The 19,646-nt window shown below is 53.9% G+C and overlaps 1 protein-coding gene across 1 annotated transcript in view; it reads right to left on the bottom strand.

Moving 5' to 3' along the window:
* Window positions 1–19,646, bottom strand: part of FBN3 (fibrillin 3) — a 73,162-nt gene that overhangs the window by 32,993 nt on the left and 20,523 nt on the right. Inside the window, exons 21-42 of the mRNA XM_040241621.1 lie at window positions 19,099–19,224; window positions 18,882–19,007; window positions 17,519–17,638; window positions 17,264–17,401; window positions 17,101–17,151; window positions 16,702–16,827; window positions 14,526–14,750; window positions 14,200–14,325; window positions 13,334–13,462; window positions 12,184–12,309; window positions 10,619–10,744; window positions 10,084–10,206; window positions 9,788–9,913; window positions 8,699–8,824; window positions 6,987–7,109; window positions 6,674–6,796; window positions 5,857–5,982; window positions 5,613–5,735; window positions 4,668–4,790; window positions 4,210–4,371; window positions 3,176–3,244; window positions 2,192–2,317 (exon numbers count right to left, since the gene is read on the bottom strand). Coding sequence (XP_040097555.1) covers window positions 2,192–2,317; window positions 3,176–3,244; window positions 4,210–4,371; window positions 4,668–4,790; window positions 5,613–5,735; window positions 5,857–5,982; window positions 6,674–6,796; window positions 6,987–7,109; window positions 8,699–8,824; window positions 9,788–9,913; window positions 10,084–10,206; window positions 10,619–10,744; window positions 12,184–12,309; window positions 13,334–13,462; window positions 14,200–14,325; window positions 14,526–14,750; window positions 16,702–16,827; window positions 17,101–17,151; window positions 17,264–17,401; window positions 17,519–17,638; window positions 18,882–19,007; window positions 19,099–19,224 — 2,769 coding nt within the window. The remainder of the gene's footprint in view (window positions 1–2,191; window positions 2,318–3,175; window positions 3,245–4,209; window positions 4,372–4,667; window positions 4,791–5,612; window positions 5,736–5,856; window positions 5,983–6,673; window positions 6,797–6,986; window positions 7,110–8,698; window positions 8,825–9,787; window positions 9,914–10,083; window positions 10,207–10,618; window positions 10,745–12,183; window positions 12,310–13,333; window positions 13,463–14,199; window positions 14,326–14,525; window positions 14,751–16,701; window positions 16,828–17,100; window positions 17,152–17,263; window positions 17,402–17,518; window positions 17,639–18,881; window positions 19,008–19,098; window positions 19,225–19,646) is intronic.

Genomic DNA, 19,646 nt, shown 5'->3' with positions numbered 1-19,646 from the left:
AACTCTTTGCGACCCCATGGACTGCAGCCCACCAGGCTCCTCCGTCCATGGGATTTCTCAGGCAAGAGTACTGGAGTGGGGTGCCCTCACCTTCTCCGAACACATATCCTACTTCTACCCATTTCCCTTATTTTCTACAGAACCGGTCTAATTGTAAAACAGTATTATACTTAAGAGACCCTCCAACTGGCCACCGTTCATTAGGGAAACACAAATCAAAACCATGAGATACCACTTCACACCCACTAGGATAATATTACTTTAAATGACGGAAAATAGCAAGTGTTGATAACAAATGCGGAGAAACTGGAACCCTCGTATGTTGCCGATGACAATGCAAAATGGTGCAGCTGCTGTGGAAAACAGTTTGGCAGTTCCTCAAAAAAGTCAAACACAGAATCACCATGTGACTTAGTGATTCTAGGAGTTAGATAAAATTTTCAACAAGGACTGGTAATAGAATTTGCCCAGTGCAAATGAAAACCCCTGTTTAAAGTATATGAAGAATTTCAAGATGGCAACAGCAGAGCATTAAACTAAGTGGAGAGGGCTGGGGAGTGGGGGCTTCGGAGTAGAGGGCCCTTGAGCCTGAAAGCTGGAAAGTACTCCAACACTGCAGCCCTCAAGGGCACAAACTGACCCTGCAAGGCTCCATAGCCAAGGCCAACATTCAGGTTGAAATCTTCCTACCCTGTGATAGTCAAAAAATGCAGCACACTGCCACATGTGATGACAGAAGTTTTCCCTTTTTCTTTTGATAGTCTATGGGGTAGGGGAAGCAGGGAGGGATAAAATATTTTTCAAGCATTTTGGGTTCTGATTCTGGTTTGCCAGCTCCCACCTACACATACAAAGGGGCTTTCGAGCTTAGATCTCTCCCAGCCTTCACCATTTCCTTGAGTCTCTCAAGTGTGAGAAAACTCTTCAGTGTCCCTTGGACAGCAAGGAGACCAAACCAGTCAATCCTAAAGGAAATCAACCCTGAATATTCATTGGGAGGACTGATGCTGAAGCTCCAATACTTTGGCCACATGATGCAAAGACCTGACTCATTGGAAAAGACCCTAATGCTGGAAAAGACTGAGGGCAGGAGGACAAGGGGGCAACAGAGGATGAGATAGTTGGATGGCATCATTGACTCAGTAGTCAAGAGTTTGAGCAAACTCTGGGAGATAGAGAAGGACAGGGGAAGCCTGGCGTGCTGCAGTCCATGGCGTTGCAAAGAGTGGGACATGACTGAGTGACTGAACAGCAACTAAAGCGTGCTGCTCAGAGCAGACAGCCTGCTGCCCTAGTGTGCTGATGCTGGTGTCTGGTCGCATGCAGGTGCTCAGTTAATTTTGCTGAAAAGAAAAAAAGGAATGGGTTGGTGGACAGATGGATGGATGAAGGAAGGAATTTGATACATTGTACCAAAATAGCTCAGGCTCAAGGATCACTTACTAGCTGGTTTTGTGGCTCAGACAGTAAAGAATCCACCTACAATGCAGGAGACTGGGTTTGATCCCTGGGTCAGGAAGATCCCCTGGAGAAGGGAGTAGTAACTCATTCCAGTATTCTTGCCTGGAGAATCCCATGGACAGAGGAGACGGGTGGGCTATAGTTGCTAAGTCAGACATGACTGAATGACTAACACTTTCACCACTCAAGTGACTTAATTAACTCCCTTAGTTTCTGAATCTGAAAAATGGGGTCATAATAGGAACATCTCCCCCATGAGGCTGTTTTGGTAAATGAACGAATGGCAAATGCTCAGCTCCATGGTGACACACAATCACAGACACCAGTTAACTGTTGGTTGTTACGAAGATGCAAGAGAGGACCGTAACAGACAAGTGAAGGGGATGCTTAAAGGAAAGATGTGACTGCTCTTTAGGGGTTTTTTTCCTTCTTCTCTCAGCTCTGGGCCTTGGTCAGCTTTTGCCCTGAGGAAAGGCATGGCTGCTGCGATAAAGCCAGATATTTCTGAGTGGGAAGGAGGCTGGAGGTCAGGCAATGGGAAGATAGGGAAGAAGCAGTGGAGCAGAGGGTAGATTGGGGCATTCCAAGGAAGCCTTCGCAGCCCTTCCAGTGGGCCCTGGGCAGCAAGGCAAGTGAGCAGATCTGGAGTGGGGCATGTGAGCCCCCAGGCCCTGAGGAAGAGGTGAGGCTGGGCAGAAATGCAAGCAGGGAGGAGAGGGCTCAAGCTCACCCTCACAGATGCGGGTGTCCTCATTGAGCTGGTAGCCGGGTGGGCACTCACACTGGAAGCTCCCGAAGGTGTTGACACAGTTGCCCCCCTGGCACAACCCTGGCAGCTCCTGGCATTCGTCAATGTCTGTCAGGAAGTAAGGAAGCTGTGCTTGCAAGCTACACCCAAGCAGAGTACTTGGGGGACACCCATGCCTTCCTCTGGGACCTCTGGCTTCTTTAAGGACATCCAAGAGCTGTTGGATATTTGGAGGCTGTACCCAGACTCTCCCGGGTCAACGTCACCCTGAATTCATCCTCTTCCCCTTCACTGGGTAGTCCATCCTCTCATCCATCCATCTATCCATCACAAAGCTCCCTCTTGATGGAATTGTCCAATCTCATTATCCACTCTGGATAGAAGAATAGACGGATGGGTGGGTGGGTAAGTAGGTGGATAGAGATGAAAAGTAGTGGATGAGTGAGTAAACAACAATGTGAATGGACAAGAACGTGAGTGTGAATGAATAGGTGGGTGAGTAGGTGGATAAATAAATGAAAGGAGGAATGTGTAGATGGATGGATGGATAGGGGAGGACAGATGTATCAATGGGTAGATAAGTGGAAATGAAAAGCAGAGAATGGGCCAAATAAGCAAATGGGTCAATGGATGAAAAGAAGGATGACTGGATGGCTGGGTGGCTGGGTAGGTGAGTGGATCGATAAACGTACTTACATGTATGTATATATGGATGAATGGATGGAAGGCAGGAAAGAAGAAAGGGTGGATGGATGGATGGGGAATGGATATATGGATGGGTAAATGGGGGATGGATGGATGGGTAGATGGGGATTGGATAGAAGGATGAATCAATAAACCAATAAGTGGAAGAGCTGAGAGGACCTGCCCCCCCCCCAAAGTTGCCCAACTCTGCTCCTTGGTGATGGGACATGAGACGAAGGTCAATCAGTGGGTACACGGATGGAGAGTCTACCAGGAATTCACCTTCCAGGATGACAGTGATGGAATTAGGGCGGAAGCCCTCACCGCCTGGGCACAGGGTTCTGTACTCAGCTGCAAGGGAAAGAAGCTCTTGTGAGGGACTGTGGGGTGAGGCATTTGGGCAAAGCTCAGGGGAAGCGCAGGAGGGGAGGTCTCTTAAAAAGGTCTCAAGAATGGGCCTGGCATCCTGTTACCATAGAAACTACATCCCTTTACCTCCTCAGCCTCTGGGGCCTAGAAATATTGGTACAATCATGGAGGATCTGGTGTCTGTGTGTGTGTGTGTAAACACTTGTTCACATTCAACATGTGAGCAGATGGATTTTGTGGTGGTAGTTGGTGGTAGGGAGGAAGGATTCTTGTGAGCCAAAATCAGACTCTAATGTGACCACAAGTTTCCCCCATGAAAGGAAGATCTTGCATGTACATTCACACACACACACACATATGCCCCAGAATAGGTAGACACATGCCTCCCTGCTCCACACCTGAGGACTTTGCACATGCTGTTCCCACTGTACCACACACACAGCCTTCCCTCTACACTGCCTGGAAAACTCCTACTCATTCTTCAAAACCTCATTCAAGTCCCTCTCCTGGGAAGGCTTCCCTCACCCCCTTCCTCTCCATGGCTTCCTCTTTGGCCATCACTATGTCTCAAACAGACTCTTAGAATAGTTCTACTCTCAACAGTCCAGGGACTGTTGGTTTATGGGTGAGGGGCAGCATGCAGTGGCTGTATTTCATCCTTCTCTAGGTTCCTATGCCCTAGGAATTCTCAGTGTTTGCTGACTGACTGAGCGGGCAAGTAAATGTAAACATACAAAGAATTTGCAGGAAGAGATGGCAGAGGAGACTCTGGGGAGAGGTCGAGATGATGAACTGCGGAGAATATGCTGTGACCCAGGCTGAGTCCTTCTCCCTTTCTGGTTCCCAGGGTCCCCCCCTTAGCAGAGATGACCCCCTAAGCCCTAAGGGAGCCTGGACCAGGGCTAGGTCTCTGTCTTCTCCTGCCCCCACTCCACTCAGGGACTCACTGGTGTTGGCCAGCGGGCACAGCTCACAAGGGTTGCCCCAAGCCCGACCCAGGGAGCAACAGCAGGACGCCCGGGTGACGCCAACCCCGATCTCCGCACTGCAGGAAATGCCACCGTCCCCTCGATCCTGTGTGTCCAGGAAACAGTTCCCGACCCGGGTATCTAAACAGGCAGGAAGGGGTGGTTAGCAAGTGGTGAGGGAGAAACAGGGTGGGTGTGTCTCTGCGTGTGTGTTTGCACCTCTTCGTATGTGTAACTGTGTATTACTCTATGTATGTCCGTGTGCGCACATGTCTGTGTGCACGTGTGACTCTGTGCATCTGTCAGCCTAGAGCCCAAAGGCTGCATCTCAAAAGACAGGGATGATTGCTCTGGCCAAGGGCCTGTCTATCAGGAGCAGGCGGCCCCCTCCAGCACGTGGACCCCAGAACCCCACCTGCAGCAGAGTGCGTACTTACCCACGCAGCCCACACCGCTGGGATTCAGCTCAAAATCCTGGGGGCAGTTGCAGAGGTAGCTGCCGGGGGTGTTGACACACAGGCCGTTGATACAGTTCACAGGATCTGCACACTCATTCACATCTGTGGGGTGGGGGCACCATCAGCAGAGATCCTCCCCTCTCAACTCACTTCCCTCCTGCCTTTTTCCTGGGGATACCTGGCTGCTGGGGGCTGGTGTTAGGGACAAGGCCCCTGGGAAGAAAGCCTGATGGGACAGTAGCCTGTCCCAGGCAACCCCCTGCTTTCCTCTGCTCTTTTCTAGTTGGCCTGGAGGTTTGCCTTTGCCAGCAGAGTCCACGAGCTAACATACAAAAACCAATATTGAGAACATGTTTCAAGCTAGGCTGGCAGACCTCAACTTGTGGGTCAAATCCGGCCCCCCATCTGTCTGCGTAAATAAAATTTTACTGGTACGCAGGTATCACCTATGTCTGTTTCTAAGCTACAGGACGAAGACTGTATGGCCAAAAATGGAAAATATTTACTGGCTGGCCCTTCACTGAAAAAGTCTGCTGAGCCCCATTGGGGATAGACAGGTGGGAGACCATTTTGATGGCTGCAGTGGAGGGAGCTCGACTTCATTGATTTACAGCGTCCTTTTTTTCTCTTGGCTGCATGGTATGTAGGAAGCAAGATCTTTGTTCCCCAACCAGGGATCGAACTTGTGCCCCCTGCAGTGGAGGCACGGAATCTTAACCACTGGACTGCCAGGGAAGTCTCCCTGACTCCCTGCATTTATTTGGGGGATGATAAATGATGATGATGATGATGGTTAATGGGGAGGGGCACTACTGGAGATGGGGTCAGACAAGGACTCCCTCCACTCTGTAGAGGACATGTGAGAAGAGACCTGTGGGAATCGATGGAACAAGCCTGCCACCCCGAGCCCTGTGGGCCCCACACCTGTGCAGTTGCCACCACCGCGGTCCAGCTCATAGCCCTCGTCACAGATACAGCGGAACATCCCCGGCAGGTTCTCACAGCTCCCGAACACACAGATGTTCCCGAGCACACACTCATCCACGTCTGAGGAGGAGCGGAGCCCAGGTGAGCACAGCCCAGCCAGCATCCCGCTTCTGCTGCCCCCAGCGCCAGCGACTCCAGGGACCCCCTGCTCTGCCCGCACCCCGGCCGCCCCAGACCTCACCCTGGCAGGCGTGCTGGTCCTCGGTGGGGCTGAAGCCCATTTCGCACTCGCAGCGGTACCCGCCAGGGACATTGAGACACTGCCCGTTCTCACAAAGGGCCACATTCTCTGCACACTCGTCCCTGTCTAAGGGGACTCAGAGGAGGGGGGTGGGTGGTCAGCAGGTGAGGACCCAGATGGTGGGGGCAGGCAGCCCTGATCACTCGAACCCTTCACTGTCACCCAGAATTCCAGGGAGCTGGCAAGTAGCCTGGGAGGACTCAGACCCCGACTCAACGGGCAGGTGACTGAGTCAGAGCCAGGGAGAGGACAGGGGACATGGTCGCTCACAGTCTGGGGCGGAGGGCCAACAGAAAGCAAGTATTCCTGTCTCCACACCCAGAAAACTCTATGCATTCAGAGTCCAGAGGAGAAGACTGCCCCTAAGGAACTCAGGGATTTCTCTGGTGGCTCAGACAGTAAAGTGTCTGCCTACAATGTGGGAGACCTGGGCTCAATCACTGGGTTCGGAAGATCTCCTGGAGAAGGAAATGGCAACCCACTCCAGTATTCTTGCCTGGAAAATCTCATGGACAGAGGAGGCTGGTAGGCTACAGTCCATGGGGTCACAAAGAGTTGGACACGACTGAGCGACTTCACTTTCTCTTTCAAGGGACTCAGGGCCTGGCCTCTGGCCCCAAGCGCTGAAGGTACATCCTTTCTGGCATCCACAGAGCAGTGAGTGGATCAGTGTGAGTCGTGGGCACCGCGGAATCCAGCCCCCTTGGCCATCCTTTCTGGACCCCTCCAGCCCTCCCATCCCACGCCCCGACCTCACCTTCACAGGAGAAGCCATCCCCAGAGAAGCCCAGGTGGCAGGCACAGCGGTAGGAGCCAGGGGCATTGAGGCAGTCAGCTCTTGGGCTGCACCCATGCTCCTTGGAGGCGCATTCATCCAGGTCTGCAGGAGACGGAACCCAGGGTCCCCCAGGTGTGTGTGTTGAGGGCTGTGGGGAGGCAGGCCCTCCAAATCCCAACCCTGACCCTCCCCCATGGACATGTCTGAGCCCAGCCACCTCTGCCCGGCTGTAGCCTGCCCACTCACCCCACCCACCTCTGCTTCTCTGTCTGGACCTCTGGTCCCCACTTACCACGGCATTTGAAGCCATCCCCAACCCAGCCTGGCTGGCAGCTGCAGCTGAAACTCCCAGGGGTGTTGAGGCAGGAGGCATGACTGTCACAGCTGTGTCCCCCAAGCTGACATTCATCTACATCTGAGAGAAGAGGGACCCAGGCATAGGAGGGCAGGACCAGGAGATGGGGTGGAGGACAGAGGACCCCCCCAGAGGCCTGGGCCTAGTAGAAACAGGGCTTTAGGACAGAGTGGGGAGACTCAGAGCAGGAGCAGGAGGAAAGACCTTCCCTAGGGTAGGACCGGGCCCAGAAATGCCCCCTCACCACTGCAGGAGCTTCCACCCTCACCCAGAGCCCAAAAGAAAAAACCCCCAAACCCAACAGGGCATGACTCCCAGCATGCCCCAGAAATGGTCTGAAATGGCAGCGTGAGAGACTCAGGGTAGACAATAAGAGGAACTGTCCTTGGTTAGGATTCTCGGCTTTCACTAAAGAGCTTGGGTTCAATCCCTGGTTGGGGAACTAACATGGGACAGCCAAAAAAAAAAAAAAAAAAAGTCACTGTCTTAATGAACACACTCTCTCTCTAAAGCAAGATTTCCTTCTAAACCAGAGTGTCTAACCTTCAACCAGTTTTGCATCAGCCTTATCATCTCTGCAGTGTTCATCAACCACCTAAGTGAGCTACCGTTCCCTGAAAGGTTTTCCTTTGTGAGAATTTTATTTGGCTGCACCAGGTCTTAGTTGTGGCATGCGAACTCTTAGTTGCAGCATGTGGGATCTAGTGCCCTGACCAGGGATCGAATCTGGGTCCCCTGCACTGGGAGCAAGGACATGGTCTTAGCCACTAGACCACCAGGGAAGTCCTCGCTAAAAGTTTCTTTCTGCTGTCTCCCATTTTTACTTACATGAATGTACTTCAGAAGAAAAATGTATAACATTGATCTCTAAGAAATCATGGTTTGGATGCTCTGTTTTCTAATGTTTGCTTCTAGTATGCATTGAAATAACTACATAATGATGGCAAATAGAATTATGTTCTCCCCGCCAAGAACGCATGTTTCAATCCTGACTCTAAGAACCTCTGAATGTGGCCTTTTTTTTTTGGAAACCAAGTCTTTGTAAATGTAACCAAATTAAAATGAGGTCCTCCTGGATTACAGGGGGTCCTAAATGCAATGACCGGTGATCTCACAAGAAGAGGGAAATTTGGACGCAGAGAGAAGAAAACCCCCTGATGACAGACATGGAGACCGGAGTGATGCGTTCAAGCATCGTGGGCACCACCAGAGGTGAGGAAAGCAAAATGGACCAGTTCTCCCTCTGGGCCCCTGAGAAGGAACCAAGCCTTCTGAAACCATGATCTCAGACTCTGCCCTCCAGAATTGTTCTATAGAGAGGAGACATCTGTGGTTCTGAGGCACCAGGTCTGTGGTCATGAACGACTGACACGTTTGAATGTTCATCACTATGACACTTAAAAGCATCAGGCTTGCACGCCTAGGGAACTGCTAAGGGATCCAGAGTTCCCCCCGCAGAGCCGTCAAGGGAGCCCCACGGGCATGTGATCGGACCCTACTTTTGCTTTAGCGCGAGGGCCCACCAGTGGAAATGTGTAAGAATGAGGTCTGGCCTTGCTCTGCCCCAAGGGATGGGGCGGACCCCACGGACCCTGAGCTGGTCCCTCAGGGGCGCCCCCCTGTGTCTACCCCACTGACCACCAGCTCACCGGAGCAGCCCATGGCCCCCTTCCTGACGATGTAACCCAGCTGGCAGTGGCAGACAAAGGAGCCCCTGGTGTTCTCGCAGACCCCATGGAGGCAGATGTGGGGGTTCAGGTCACACTCGTCCACATCTATGGGGTGACAGGAGAAGCAGCAGGTGAGGGTGTGGTACAGCAGCATGGCTGCGTGCCCTGCCACATGGGTCCCCTGCGTCCAGGTTCTTTTTGCCCATCTTCAAGGGTAGGGAGCTCCCCTGATTTCGCTACTGGTCATAGCTCCCCCATTCCACCCTTGGGCTGCTGCGAGAATTCAGTCAACATTCTATAGTTCATATTCCATGGAACACATCGGACATACATTCCCAAAAAGATTTTACACCAATACCTTAAGAGGATGCTAAGCTAAAGCTAAGGCCTGAAGGCCTTTCCAGAGCCTTTATTACCAATGTAGATCTGCAAGAAGGGATGGAGGAAGCAGCATTTCCCAAGCCCCTTTTGTTCAGTGTTTCCTAAGATTCCTGTGATCTGGAATGCTTAAGCTGCCCTGAGCTGGACACATTCCCTGGGAGGGCTCCATTTTTTACATCCTCATACTCTGGCCCCAGCTCTGCCCTGATGGAGTCACCCTGCTCCCAAGGGCCTGTGCCAACCAGCCGCCACCCGAAGACAGTGACCTTGGCAGAGACGACAGAGACAAGGTCCTGAAGCAGGGCTCAGAGAACACAGTCCTTCTGTCTCACACACCTTCCTCTGCATAAACCCCTCGGTCTATGATGATCTTACAAGGTGACTCCCAAAGCCGGGCACACACCTGGCTGTATGCGCTGGGTACACAGTGGGTGTTTAATAAGTGTATCCAAAAGGACAAGGTTCGGGGGGTCTCTGCTGCTGTGAACAAGATCCCGCAGGTCTTGGTGCAGGGCCTTGGGGTGCAGGTGGCCAGGAGCAGACCACCAAGAACGAACCTGCATCTCCCCTGCCCACGTGTTCCAGGAACGGGACTAGCGTCTACGTTGCCCACCTGTCCCCTTGTGGAAGGCCTGGTGGGTGAAGTGAAGCTGCCTCCTCCACCTGTATGTAGTCCCAACTCCTCACCTACACACATCCTCATGTCCAACGTGGCCACAAAGCCGTCATAGCAGAGGCAGCGGTGACCCCCTGGCATGTTGGTGCACTGGCCCCCGTCACAGATGTCCGGATTCTGCTCACATTCGTCCACATCTGGGGGACCAGGGTAGGGGTCGGGCTGCAGGTGGGAAGGGACAGAGGGGGAACCCCAGGGACACTTCTGCGGGGTCAGTGGCCTGGCTAGGGTGTGGCTGGCTTCATTTGGGCCGGGCCAGGTGGGTTCCCACATCCCAGGCCTGAGGGAGGTGGCCGCACCCACCCACCTTCACACGCCCTCCCATCGGGCATCAGAGAGTAGCCAGGTCCGCAGCCGCACTGGTAGCTGCCCTTGGTGTTAACACAGTGGACGTGGCAACCACCGTTCCTGGTGCGGCATTCGTCCACATCTGCCGGAGTCAGGAAGAGGTAGGGGGCACCGCGGGAGGTAGGGCAAGGTGAGGTGGGGCAAGGTGAGGTGGGGGGCGTGACGGAGGCGTGGCAAGGCAGGAGGCGGGGCAAGGTGAGGGCGTGGCAGGACGCAGGGTGAGGTGGGGCGAGCTGGGGGCGTGGCAGGAGCGTGGCCAGGCGGGAGGCGGGGCATAGTGAGGGTGTGGTAAGAGGTAGGACGCGATGGGAGGCGGGGCAAGGTGGAAGTGAGAGGCTGGGGGAGGTGAGGGCCCGGCGGAGGCACTTCAAGCAGGGGGCTGCCTGTCGGGGCGGGGGTGGTCGAGGATAGAGGTAGGGGCTCGGACTGAGGCCAGGAGAGACTGCAGTGGCGGCTGGGGCCGAGGCTGGGGCTGGGGGCGGGCGCGGTCTCACCCACGCAGCCTTGGCGGTCAGGTGTGCTCTGGAAGCCGGCATAGCAGGAGCACTGGAAGGCACCGATGACGTTGACACACTGGCCGTGCGGACACAGCCCGTCACTCAGGGAGCACTCGTCCACGTCTACGGGGGAAACAGATGGCTGGTAAGGGCAGCAGGTGGTGGAGGGGCCCCAGGAAAGGACGGGCCTGTGCCCAGCCCCCTTCTGCACAGGGACACGTGCATGCACGGTGATGCACTCACACTCTTGCATCTATGGGCCCCCCATGGGTGTGAGTCTACATCTCGCCCTGGTACAGACACGTACTTGAAGATGTTTCAGTCATATTCGACTTTTTCACCCCATGGGCTGCAGCCCTCCAGGCTGCTCTGTCCATGGGATTCACTGGAGTGGGTTGCCATGCCCTCCTCCAGGGGATCTTCCTGCCCCAGAGATTGAACCTGTGTCTCTTATGTCTCCTGCACTGCAGGTGGATTCTACCGCTCAGCCACTGGGGAAGCCCAGTACAAAAGGGCACCTCACCCTGATCCACACATCCACCCAGGTGCACACTCACAAGACACCCAAGACACACCCCTGATACACACTCACCCTGATCCACGCAGCCACATGCACACAGCTCACACAGCAGCACACCCTCACACTTATTCGCATGCAAACACAACCACCCTCAGTAGACACATCTGCACAGCCAGATGCACACTCAGAGTCACAAACACACCTCACGCCACTCATAAACACATCTGCACACCTTGCATTGCATTGGATATGCCCTTGTGTCACATTTTCTTATCCACTCAGGTAGACTCACAAACAACTCTTGTGTGTATGTGTGCTAAGTCGCTTCAGTCGTGTCCGACTCTTTGTGACCCCATGGACTGTAGCCCGCCAGGCTCCTCTGTCCATGAGATTCTCCAGGCAAGAATACTGGAGTGGGTTGCAATGCCCTCCTCCAGGGGATCTTCATGACCCAGGGATCAAACCTGCATCTCCTATGTCTCCTGTAGTGCAGGCAGATTCTTAATCGCTGAGCCACTGGGGAAGCCCCAACCCCTGTGTACACACATACAAACACATGCTCAACAGATACACCTACATGCACACAGCCCCCTCCACAAACACACCCACCTGTGTGCAAACACATGCCCACACTTAGACACACACTCTCTCGCAAGCTTATGTAGACACACAACCACTTCCATCGCCTTACATAAGAACAACCATCCTTGTGTAGACACTTACATACTCACAGACTCACACAAACACCAATACACACTCACTCTTGGACAGACGCATTCCCAGAAACACACCTGCATGCTCACACAGACACACAAATACACACTCCTTCCATCTCACAACCACACAAGTGACACTTCACATGGGTGCACACTGACCCACACTCACACATTCGATTTTCCGTTTCACACAAACACACTCACAAATGTGCTCTCCCAATACCCGATGCATGCAACCCCTCATGCACACAAATACACAAGTATGTACTAGGGAGATGCACAAATACACATACTCGTATCCTCTCCCTCTTGCAAGCCACACTCACCTTCGCAGGCAGTGCCCTCGGCTGCCAGCGCATGTCCAGGGGGACACTGGCACTCATAACTCCCATCTGTGTTGGTACAGGTGCCTCCCCGGCACAGCAGCGGGTCCCGGGCACACTCATCCACATCTGGGCATGTGGAGAGAGAGAGGAGGTATGAGATGCTGATCCAGGTTGGTGTGATGGGGCTCACGGAAGCTCCCCCCTGTTGCCCCCATCCCCCAACCCTGTTGCCCTGGCTGAGGCTGACAGGGCCTGGAGCCCTGGGGTGTGGATGACCAAGGGGAGTCAGAATGGGAGGGAAGCTGGAATTCTCAGAGTTTTCAGGGACACAGGCTGACATTCCTGGAGCTAAAGGAGGCCCTGAGGAATGCCCTCCCCACCCCAGAAGTGACAGGGGGAAGGCAAGGCCCAGCCCCAGCGGGCATTAGTACATGGAACCAGGGGCCTCACCACTCATCTCACCACTCTCCTCCCACTCCAGCCTCAGGGGTTTCCTCCCATCTCTCATGTCAACCTCAGGGCCTTTGCACACACTATTTCCCCCTTCACCTTCCCTCCTCCCCACAGCAGCTCCTTCCATCCCTCACATACTGTTCTTCCTCCACACAACTCTTCAGCCCTTCTTCACAATTACTCCCACTCTCTTGGCCCCACAGAATGGGATACATCCCTGGGGTTCTCAGCTCACACTGCACCATATAGCCCTTTCAAGTGCTTCTGACGGTGGCTCTATTTTCTGTTTCTCTAGGGATTTATTTTATCCTCCCTATTAGGTCCTGAGCTCCAAGGAAATGTCCCCCTGTATCCGAGCTCTCCATAGTTCCCCCGAGTAGATGCATGTGAAACGTTCACTGAATGAATGAGAAAAATGAAAAGGGAGGAAGCTCCTCTCTCCAGGGCCCTCTCCTCTTCTCATGCTACCCCCACCCTAGGAGAACCTGACCAAATCTTGGTCCCCATGCTTCTCCTCTGAACGCCAGACCCAGTGTCTGGCAGTCTTCAGGGATGACACCCACACCTGCTATGTCCCAGCTGGATCATGGCTTCTCTCTACTCCTGCCCCCTCCACCCACATCCAGCACAGCAATATCCTCCCACCCCATTCCTTAGCTCGGCCACAAGACCCACAGGCACTGGGGTGGCTGCCTACCCATGCAGTTCTTCATCAGCATGAAGCCACTCTCATAGCCACGGAGACACTCGCACTCAAAGCTGCCCGGGGTGTTGACACAGGTGCCCTGGCCACAGAGGTCAGGGGAGATGCGGCACTCATCGATGTCTGTGGAGACAGTGGACATGGGCCGGGCCTCCATGTCTGCAGACACCCAGGGCCGCAGGGGAGCCCCAAGGCACTGAATAGAGCCAGGGAAATGGAGGTGCTGTGACTGCACCCCCAGATGAGAGCAGGGAATTTCTTTCCAGCCCACCTGCCCCTGGAGGTCATTTTTCTTTTAAATTAATCAATTTATTTACTTGCAGCATTGGGTCTTAGTTGAGGCATGCAGGATCTTTCAGTTGAGGTATATGGGATCTAGTTCCCTGACCAGGGATCGAACCCAGGCCCCCTGCATTGGAAGCATGGAGTCTTAGCCAAATGACTACCAGGGAAGTTGGTGGAGGTCACTTTGCCATGCCAAGTTGCTTCATTCATGTCTGACTCTTTGCAATGCTATGGACTGCAGCCCGCCAGACTCCTCTGTCCATGGGATTCTCCAGATGAGAATAATGGAGTAGGTTGCCATGCCCTTCTCCAGGGGATCTTCCTGACTCAGGGATCGAACCTGTGTCTCTTACCTCCGGCACTAGCAGGAGGGTTCTTTACCACTAGTGCCACCTTTTGCCAGCCCCTTCTTTTATAGCCGGGATCCTGGAGGCCCAGAAAGGGTATTGAGCTGCCCTGGGTCACACAGCAGACAGGCAGGCAGAATAAGGCCAGTTCTTGCCTTTTAGGCGCCTCCAGTTTGTGGCCCCCTGTCCCTGCAGGCACCTGCCAAGAAGGCAGAGGCAGGTACGTACCTGTGCAGTTCCTTTCCTGGGCATCCAGGGCGAAGCCCCCCACACAGGAGCAACGGAAGCTGCCCACGGTGTTGCGGCAGGTGCCATGGGCGCACAGCCCAGGGAAGGCTTTGCACTCGTTCACATCTGCAGCACGGGAGTACAAAACGTCACACTATTCCATGTCCCTGAGTCCCCTGACTCCTGAGCATTCAGCCCTCTGATTACAGATATTTGGTCTCTCCCAAACCTGCTTCCCACCTCCAGGCCTCTGCCCATGCTCTGCCCTCTTCCCATCCTCTGCCCTCTTCCCATCCTCCATCCAGGCTCCCCAAGCCCAAACGCACCTTTATAGAAGGGACGGCCTGACAGGAAGTCCCGGCTGGCAAAACCCAGCCCCTGGGGACACAGACTGGTGAAAGCCAGGGACTCGGGCTCAGGGCACGCCTCACATGCGGTGCCCCACGCGGCCCCCACGGTACAGCAGCAGACGTCCATCCGGTACTTGCCCAGCAGGGCAGCCCCACACTCGTCCTCCTCCCAGCGCAGGAAACAAAGCTCCAGGCGCATGTCTGCAAGGAGGGGTGGTCACCGGTCCCACCCCTGCCACACTCTGGCTGCCAGGACAGGCAGTGTCATCCGAAACGTCCTCCCCAGTGGGGAGACTGAATTCCTCAGCTAACACTCCATGTCCTCCAAGTGACTTTTTTTCCCCCCCACATTGTGGGTTTTGTGGGATCTTAGTTCCCTGACCAGGGATCAAACTCAGGGCATTGGCAGTTAAAACGGCTGAGTCTTAACCACTGGACCACAGGGAATTCCCAACAGTTACACTGGACTAAGGGTATAACCCAACAGTTACATTTTTTAAAAACAAAAAATTTTTTTAAGATTTTTTTTTTTTGATGTGGACCATTTTTAAGGTCTTTAATGAATTTGTTACAATATTGCTTCTGTTCCATATTTTGGCTTTTTGGCTGAGAGGCATGTGGGGTCTTAGCTCCCAGACCAGGAAAGGAACCTGTACCCCCTGGACTGGAAGGCAAAATCTTAACCACTAGACCACCAGGGCAGTCCCCCAAAGTTACATTTTAATAATAACTTGCACTGCTAGGTGCTTGCTATGTGCTGGGCACTATTCTAAGCTCATAGACCCAGTCTTTAACCCCAAGAGGAAAATGGCTATCATCATGCTCATTTTACAGGCAAGAAAACCGAGGCAGAGACAGGTTAGGTAGCTGGCCTGAGGCCACACGGTAAGAGGTAGAGATAGTTTCAAACCAAGCCACCTGGCTCCAGAGTGTGTGTGTTTAATTTTTAAAACCTCCTCAGAATAATCTGGCAATGGATAAGGCTTCCTCAATACCAGACACGATGGTCTAAGACTGGGCCTGGTTAACTATGGCCCAGGGTGTCAGCTGCCTGCTGTTTTTGTAAATAAAGTTTTATTGACATACAGTCACATTCATTTATTTCTGTCCTACACGGTAGAGCTGAGTAGCTGCAACAGATTCTGAGGCCCCTAAAGCTGAAAATGTTTACTCTCTGGCCCTTTGCAGAAACAACTGGCTGATCCCTAGACTAGGACAATTTTTCACTCCTTGCAAAAGGAACATACATTTAAGTGGATCCATTTGAGAATGAGACCCTGTTACAGAATCTCTAGAAAAAATAAAGATAAACAGAAGTGCCATGACACACAGGAATCCGTCCTAAGTTCCTGGGTACCCAATGCCTTGGTCCAGGGCTGCTCAGACAGCATTTCACCTGGCTGTGAATTCAGCAATATTTTCATTTTTTCTTTACTTGGCTACTTTCTTTCCTTGCTCACATTCTGGGATCAGCAAGAAGACCTGATGCACACTTGAAGCTCAGTTTAGAAGGAAATCGAAGTTGAAAAGAGTCATCAGGGCCCATCTGCCTTCTGTTGACCAGGCTCCATGGTGCCACCGAGGAGGCCACTAACGGGTTAATGTTACTATGGGAAGAAAAACTGATAGAATGCAGAGCCCTACCTGCTGGCTGGTGGATGCTTTTGGCCAAGAAATGTCCTGTTCAAGATGTTGATGGTGTAAAGCAAGAAGCCCTCCTTGAGGAGGAAAATATCTCAGAGCCTTTGAGCCTGAGGGCAAGCCACTCAGGGTGAGGGTTTGAGCCCTGGATGCTGAGGAAGGGCTGCAGGCATGAATTACCACTCATGATAGAGGCAGGTGCCTCGTGCTCAAATCCACCTCCTGTAAACCTTGTTTGGCAGCAAGAAAGTATATACCAAAGTGGCAGGTAACATTCCACGAGATTGTACCATTTGCAGTGAGCTTCATTAGAAGGGCAGTTGATTAAGGGGATCCAACCCCTCCAAAAAAACAAATGTCTTTGGAGACACATTAGCAAAGGGGGTGGGCAGAGTCCAAGAGGGCACCCAAGACCCCACCTGTCCCTAGGAAGCGCCTCCAGCTATTGGGAGTGGAGGCAGTGAAGGAAGGGCAGGCAGCCCTGCACAAGACCCTGCAGGCCCACACTCACCTATGCACAGCCGGCCGGAGGTGTCCAGGATCAGGCCCTCTGGACAGTCGCAGCGGAAGGAGCCCGCGGTGTTTATGCAGCGCCCATTGGGACAGACGCCAGGGAAGACCTCACACTCATTCACGTCTAGGGAGCAGCAAGCAAGGAGAAGGGAGAGCTGGAGGCTCCCAAGGAGCTGGCTCCCTAGGGGCTCAGGACACCACGTGGTTCTTGGGGAGGTGGGAAGAGGCAGTGCCAGCCTCCTGGGCTGGGGGATTGTGCAGAAGACCTGGCTACCAAGGAGGGAGATCTCCAATGACTTTAGAGAGGGCCTTAGGCAGCCACCATGACACTTGCCTGCACCTGGAGGTGGGGGGGGGGGTGAGTAGTGGCGGTGAAGTGCACAGGGTGGGGAGTTACCTTCGCAGCTGAGCCCCTTCACGCGGGCGAAGCCTCGGGCACAGGCGGGGTCTGTGATTGGGGAGAGGAGTCATTCTCTCCACCCGGATCCAGGGGACCTGTCTCCGCCCACGGTTCTCTCAATGGCCAGGAAGCCCCCAGAGCCGCCCCCTCAGGGCATTACCCATGTCACAGCGTTCGCAGGGGCTCCCCCAGGCAGCGCCGAGCGTGGCGCAGCACTCGGAGCGCAGGGTGGCTCCGTGCAGGTTCGCCTCGCAGCGGCCCTCCTGGACCTTCAGCCAGCAGGTGCCTTTGGTGCTGTCTGCGGGAAGGGGCCGGCTGTGTCATCTGGCAGGCCCACACCTGCACACTAACCCGCAGAGACCGACTTCCCCCGGGGCGGGCGTCGGGGTCCCTGCTGGTCCTTGGGGCCTCTCACCTAGGCACATGGTGCCGGAAGGTCCCAGGCGGCTGCCGGGGGCACACTCGCAGGCGTAGGAGCCGGCCAGGTTGCGGCACACGCCATTCACACACGGGTTGGACAGGCACTCGTCGATGTCTACAAAGACAACCCGCCACCAGCCGGGGTCAGATCCCTGAGCTGCAGAACTGGAGCCGCACGCGACCTGAGGCCCCTCCCCTCCGCCGCTGCCAAAGTCCAACAGCAGGGGGCGCATGCGGTCAGACGGCGAGGGAACGGACTGGGCGAGCGCAGAGGGGCGTGTGTTTGTATTAAATTGTGCAGTGCACCTGCGCATGCACGCCGACACTCAGGATCCTGGGAGCCCGCACGGGTGAAAGTGTACAGGGACAGGCACGGTGGGGAACGGTGGCCCTGCAAGGGTCAGTCATGGCACAAGAGAGGCCGAGAGTGAGAGGCAGGAGGAAAACCCAGAGGGGGAGGAGACCTGGTTGTGGTGGGGGAGGGGGCAGTCCGCCGGAGGCTTGCGCTTAACTCTGTGTGTGTGTGTGTGTGTGCAGGTATCTGTGAGTGCCCAGGGGTCTGTAATGGACAAGGTCATTGCAACAAAGTGTGTGAGGGCGAGTGGGCACATATTCCTGTGTGTGAGTATATATAAGTGTGTGAATGCACAACCGTGTGGGTATGTAGTATCTGCACATATTAGTGTGTGTAGCTGTGAGCCTAAGTGTGCAAAAGGGTAAAAGTGTGGACACATGTGTCTTTGAGTGCGTACATGAGAGTGTTTGATGTGTGGGACTGTGACTCTATGAGTGTGAATATGGGTATGTGAGTGTTTTGTGTGAGTACTGGTGTGTGTAATCAAGTGATCATCAAGTGTGTGAATGTCAGAGTGTCTGCATAAGGGTGTGCCTTTGAGGGTGTAACTCTGGTTATGAGCATATTGTAAAGAGCGAGAATTGTTCAGTCACTTAGTCGTGTCTGACTCCTTGTGGCCCCATGGACTGCACCACACCAGGCTTCCCAGCCCTTCACCATCTCCTGGAGTTTGCTCAGACTCATGTCCACGGAGTCAGTGATGCCATCCAATCATCTCATCGTGTGTTGCCCCTCCTCTTCAGGCCCTCAGTTTTTCCCAGCATCAGGGTATTTTCCAACGAGGCAGCTTTTCGCATCAGTGAGAATAAGTGTGAATGTGGGTGCTGCGAGTGTGAACCTAAGAGGGTAACTGAGACTATGAATACATGTATGGCTCTGAGCATGTCTGTGTGGGTAAGTGCAGGTATACATGCATCTGGCAGCATGTGTGTACCCACAGCGTGCAGTGTGCATAAGTACTTGTGTGTGTGTGTGTGTCTGTGTGCCCCCCAGGACCCTGTACCTTCACAGGTCTCCGTGTCTGGCCGGAAGCTGAAGCCATGGGGGCAGGAGCAGCTATAGCTGCCCGGGCTGTTCCTGCACTGCCCGTTGTCACACAGGAGGCTGTTGAGGGCGCATTCATCCACATCTGCAAGGTGGGGATGGGGCCGGAGAGTGGGTGAGGGGTGTGCAGTGAGGGCGGCACCCCCTCCGCCCGTCCACTCGCCCGGCACGCTCACCAGTGCACTCCCTGCCATCCGCGACTGCCTCGTAGCCCAGGTTGCAGATGCAGCGGTAGCTGCCCCGCAGGTTCTCACACATGCCGTTGGCACAGACGTCAGGGTCGAGGGCACATTCGTTGATGTCTGCAGCAGGAAGACGGCATCAGCAGCTGCCCTGGCTCCCTGGAGGCTCCAGAAGCCAGGTCTTCCAGGGACAGAGCTCCAACCTAGACCCTGCCTCCTTTCCCTGGAAACCAGGGTTTCTCAACACCGTGGATATTTGGAGCCGGATCATTCTTTGCTTTGTGCAGGAGGCGGGGGGAACTCGTGCAATGTAAGATGTTGAGCAACATTTCCAGTGTCTACCCATGAGATGCCAAGAGTGCCCTCCCCAATATTTGTCCAGACATTGCCAAATGGCACATGGGAGGTGGCAAAACTGTCCCCAGTTGGAACTCATGGAACAGACATTATTACATCAGCAACATAATTTCTTTTAAAGTGCAATCATAATCACTAATGTTATAAGATGCTTACTGTTTTGTGCCGAGTATTTTAACTCATTT

The sequence above is a fragment of the Oryx dammah genome, unplaced genomic scaffold (assembly GCF_014754425.2).
Source record: "Oryx dammah isolate SB20612 unplaced genomic scaffold, SCBI_Odam_1.1 HiC_scaffold_5, whole genome shotgun sequence".
Lineage (NCBI taxonomy): Eukaryota > Metazoa > Chordata > Mammalia > Artiodactyla > Bovidae > Oryx > Oryx dammah.
The sequence above is the reverse complement of the archived record's forward strand: the minus strand, read 5'-3'. Positions and strand labels throughout refer to the sequence as shown.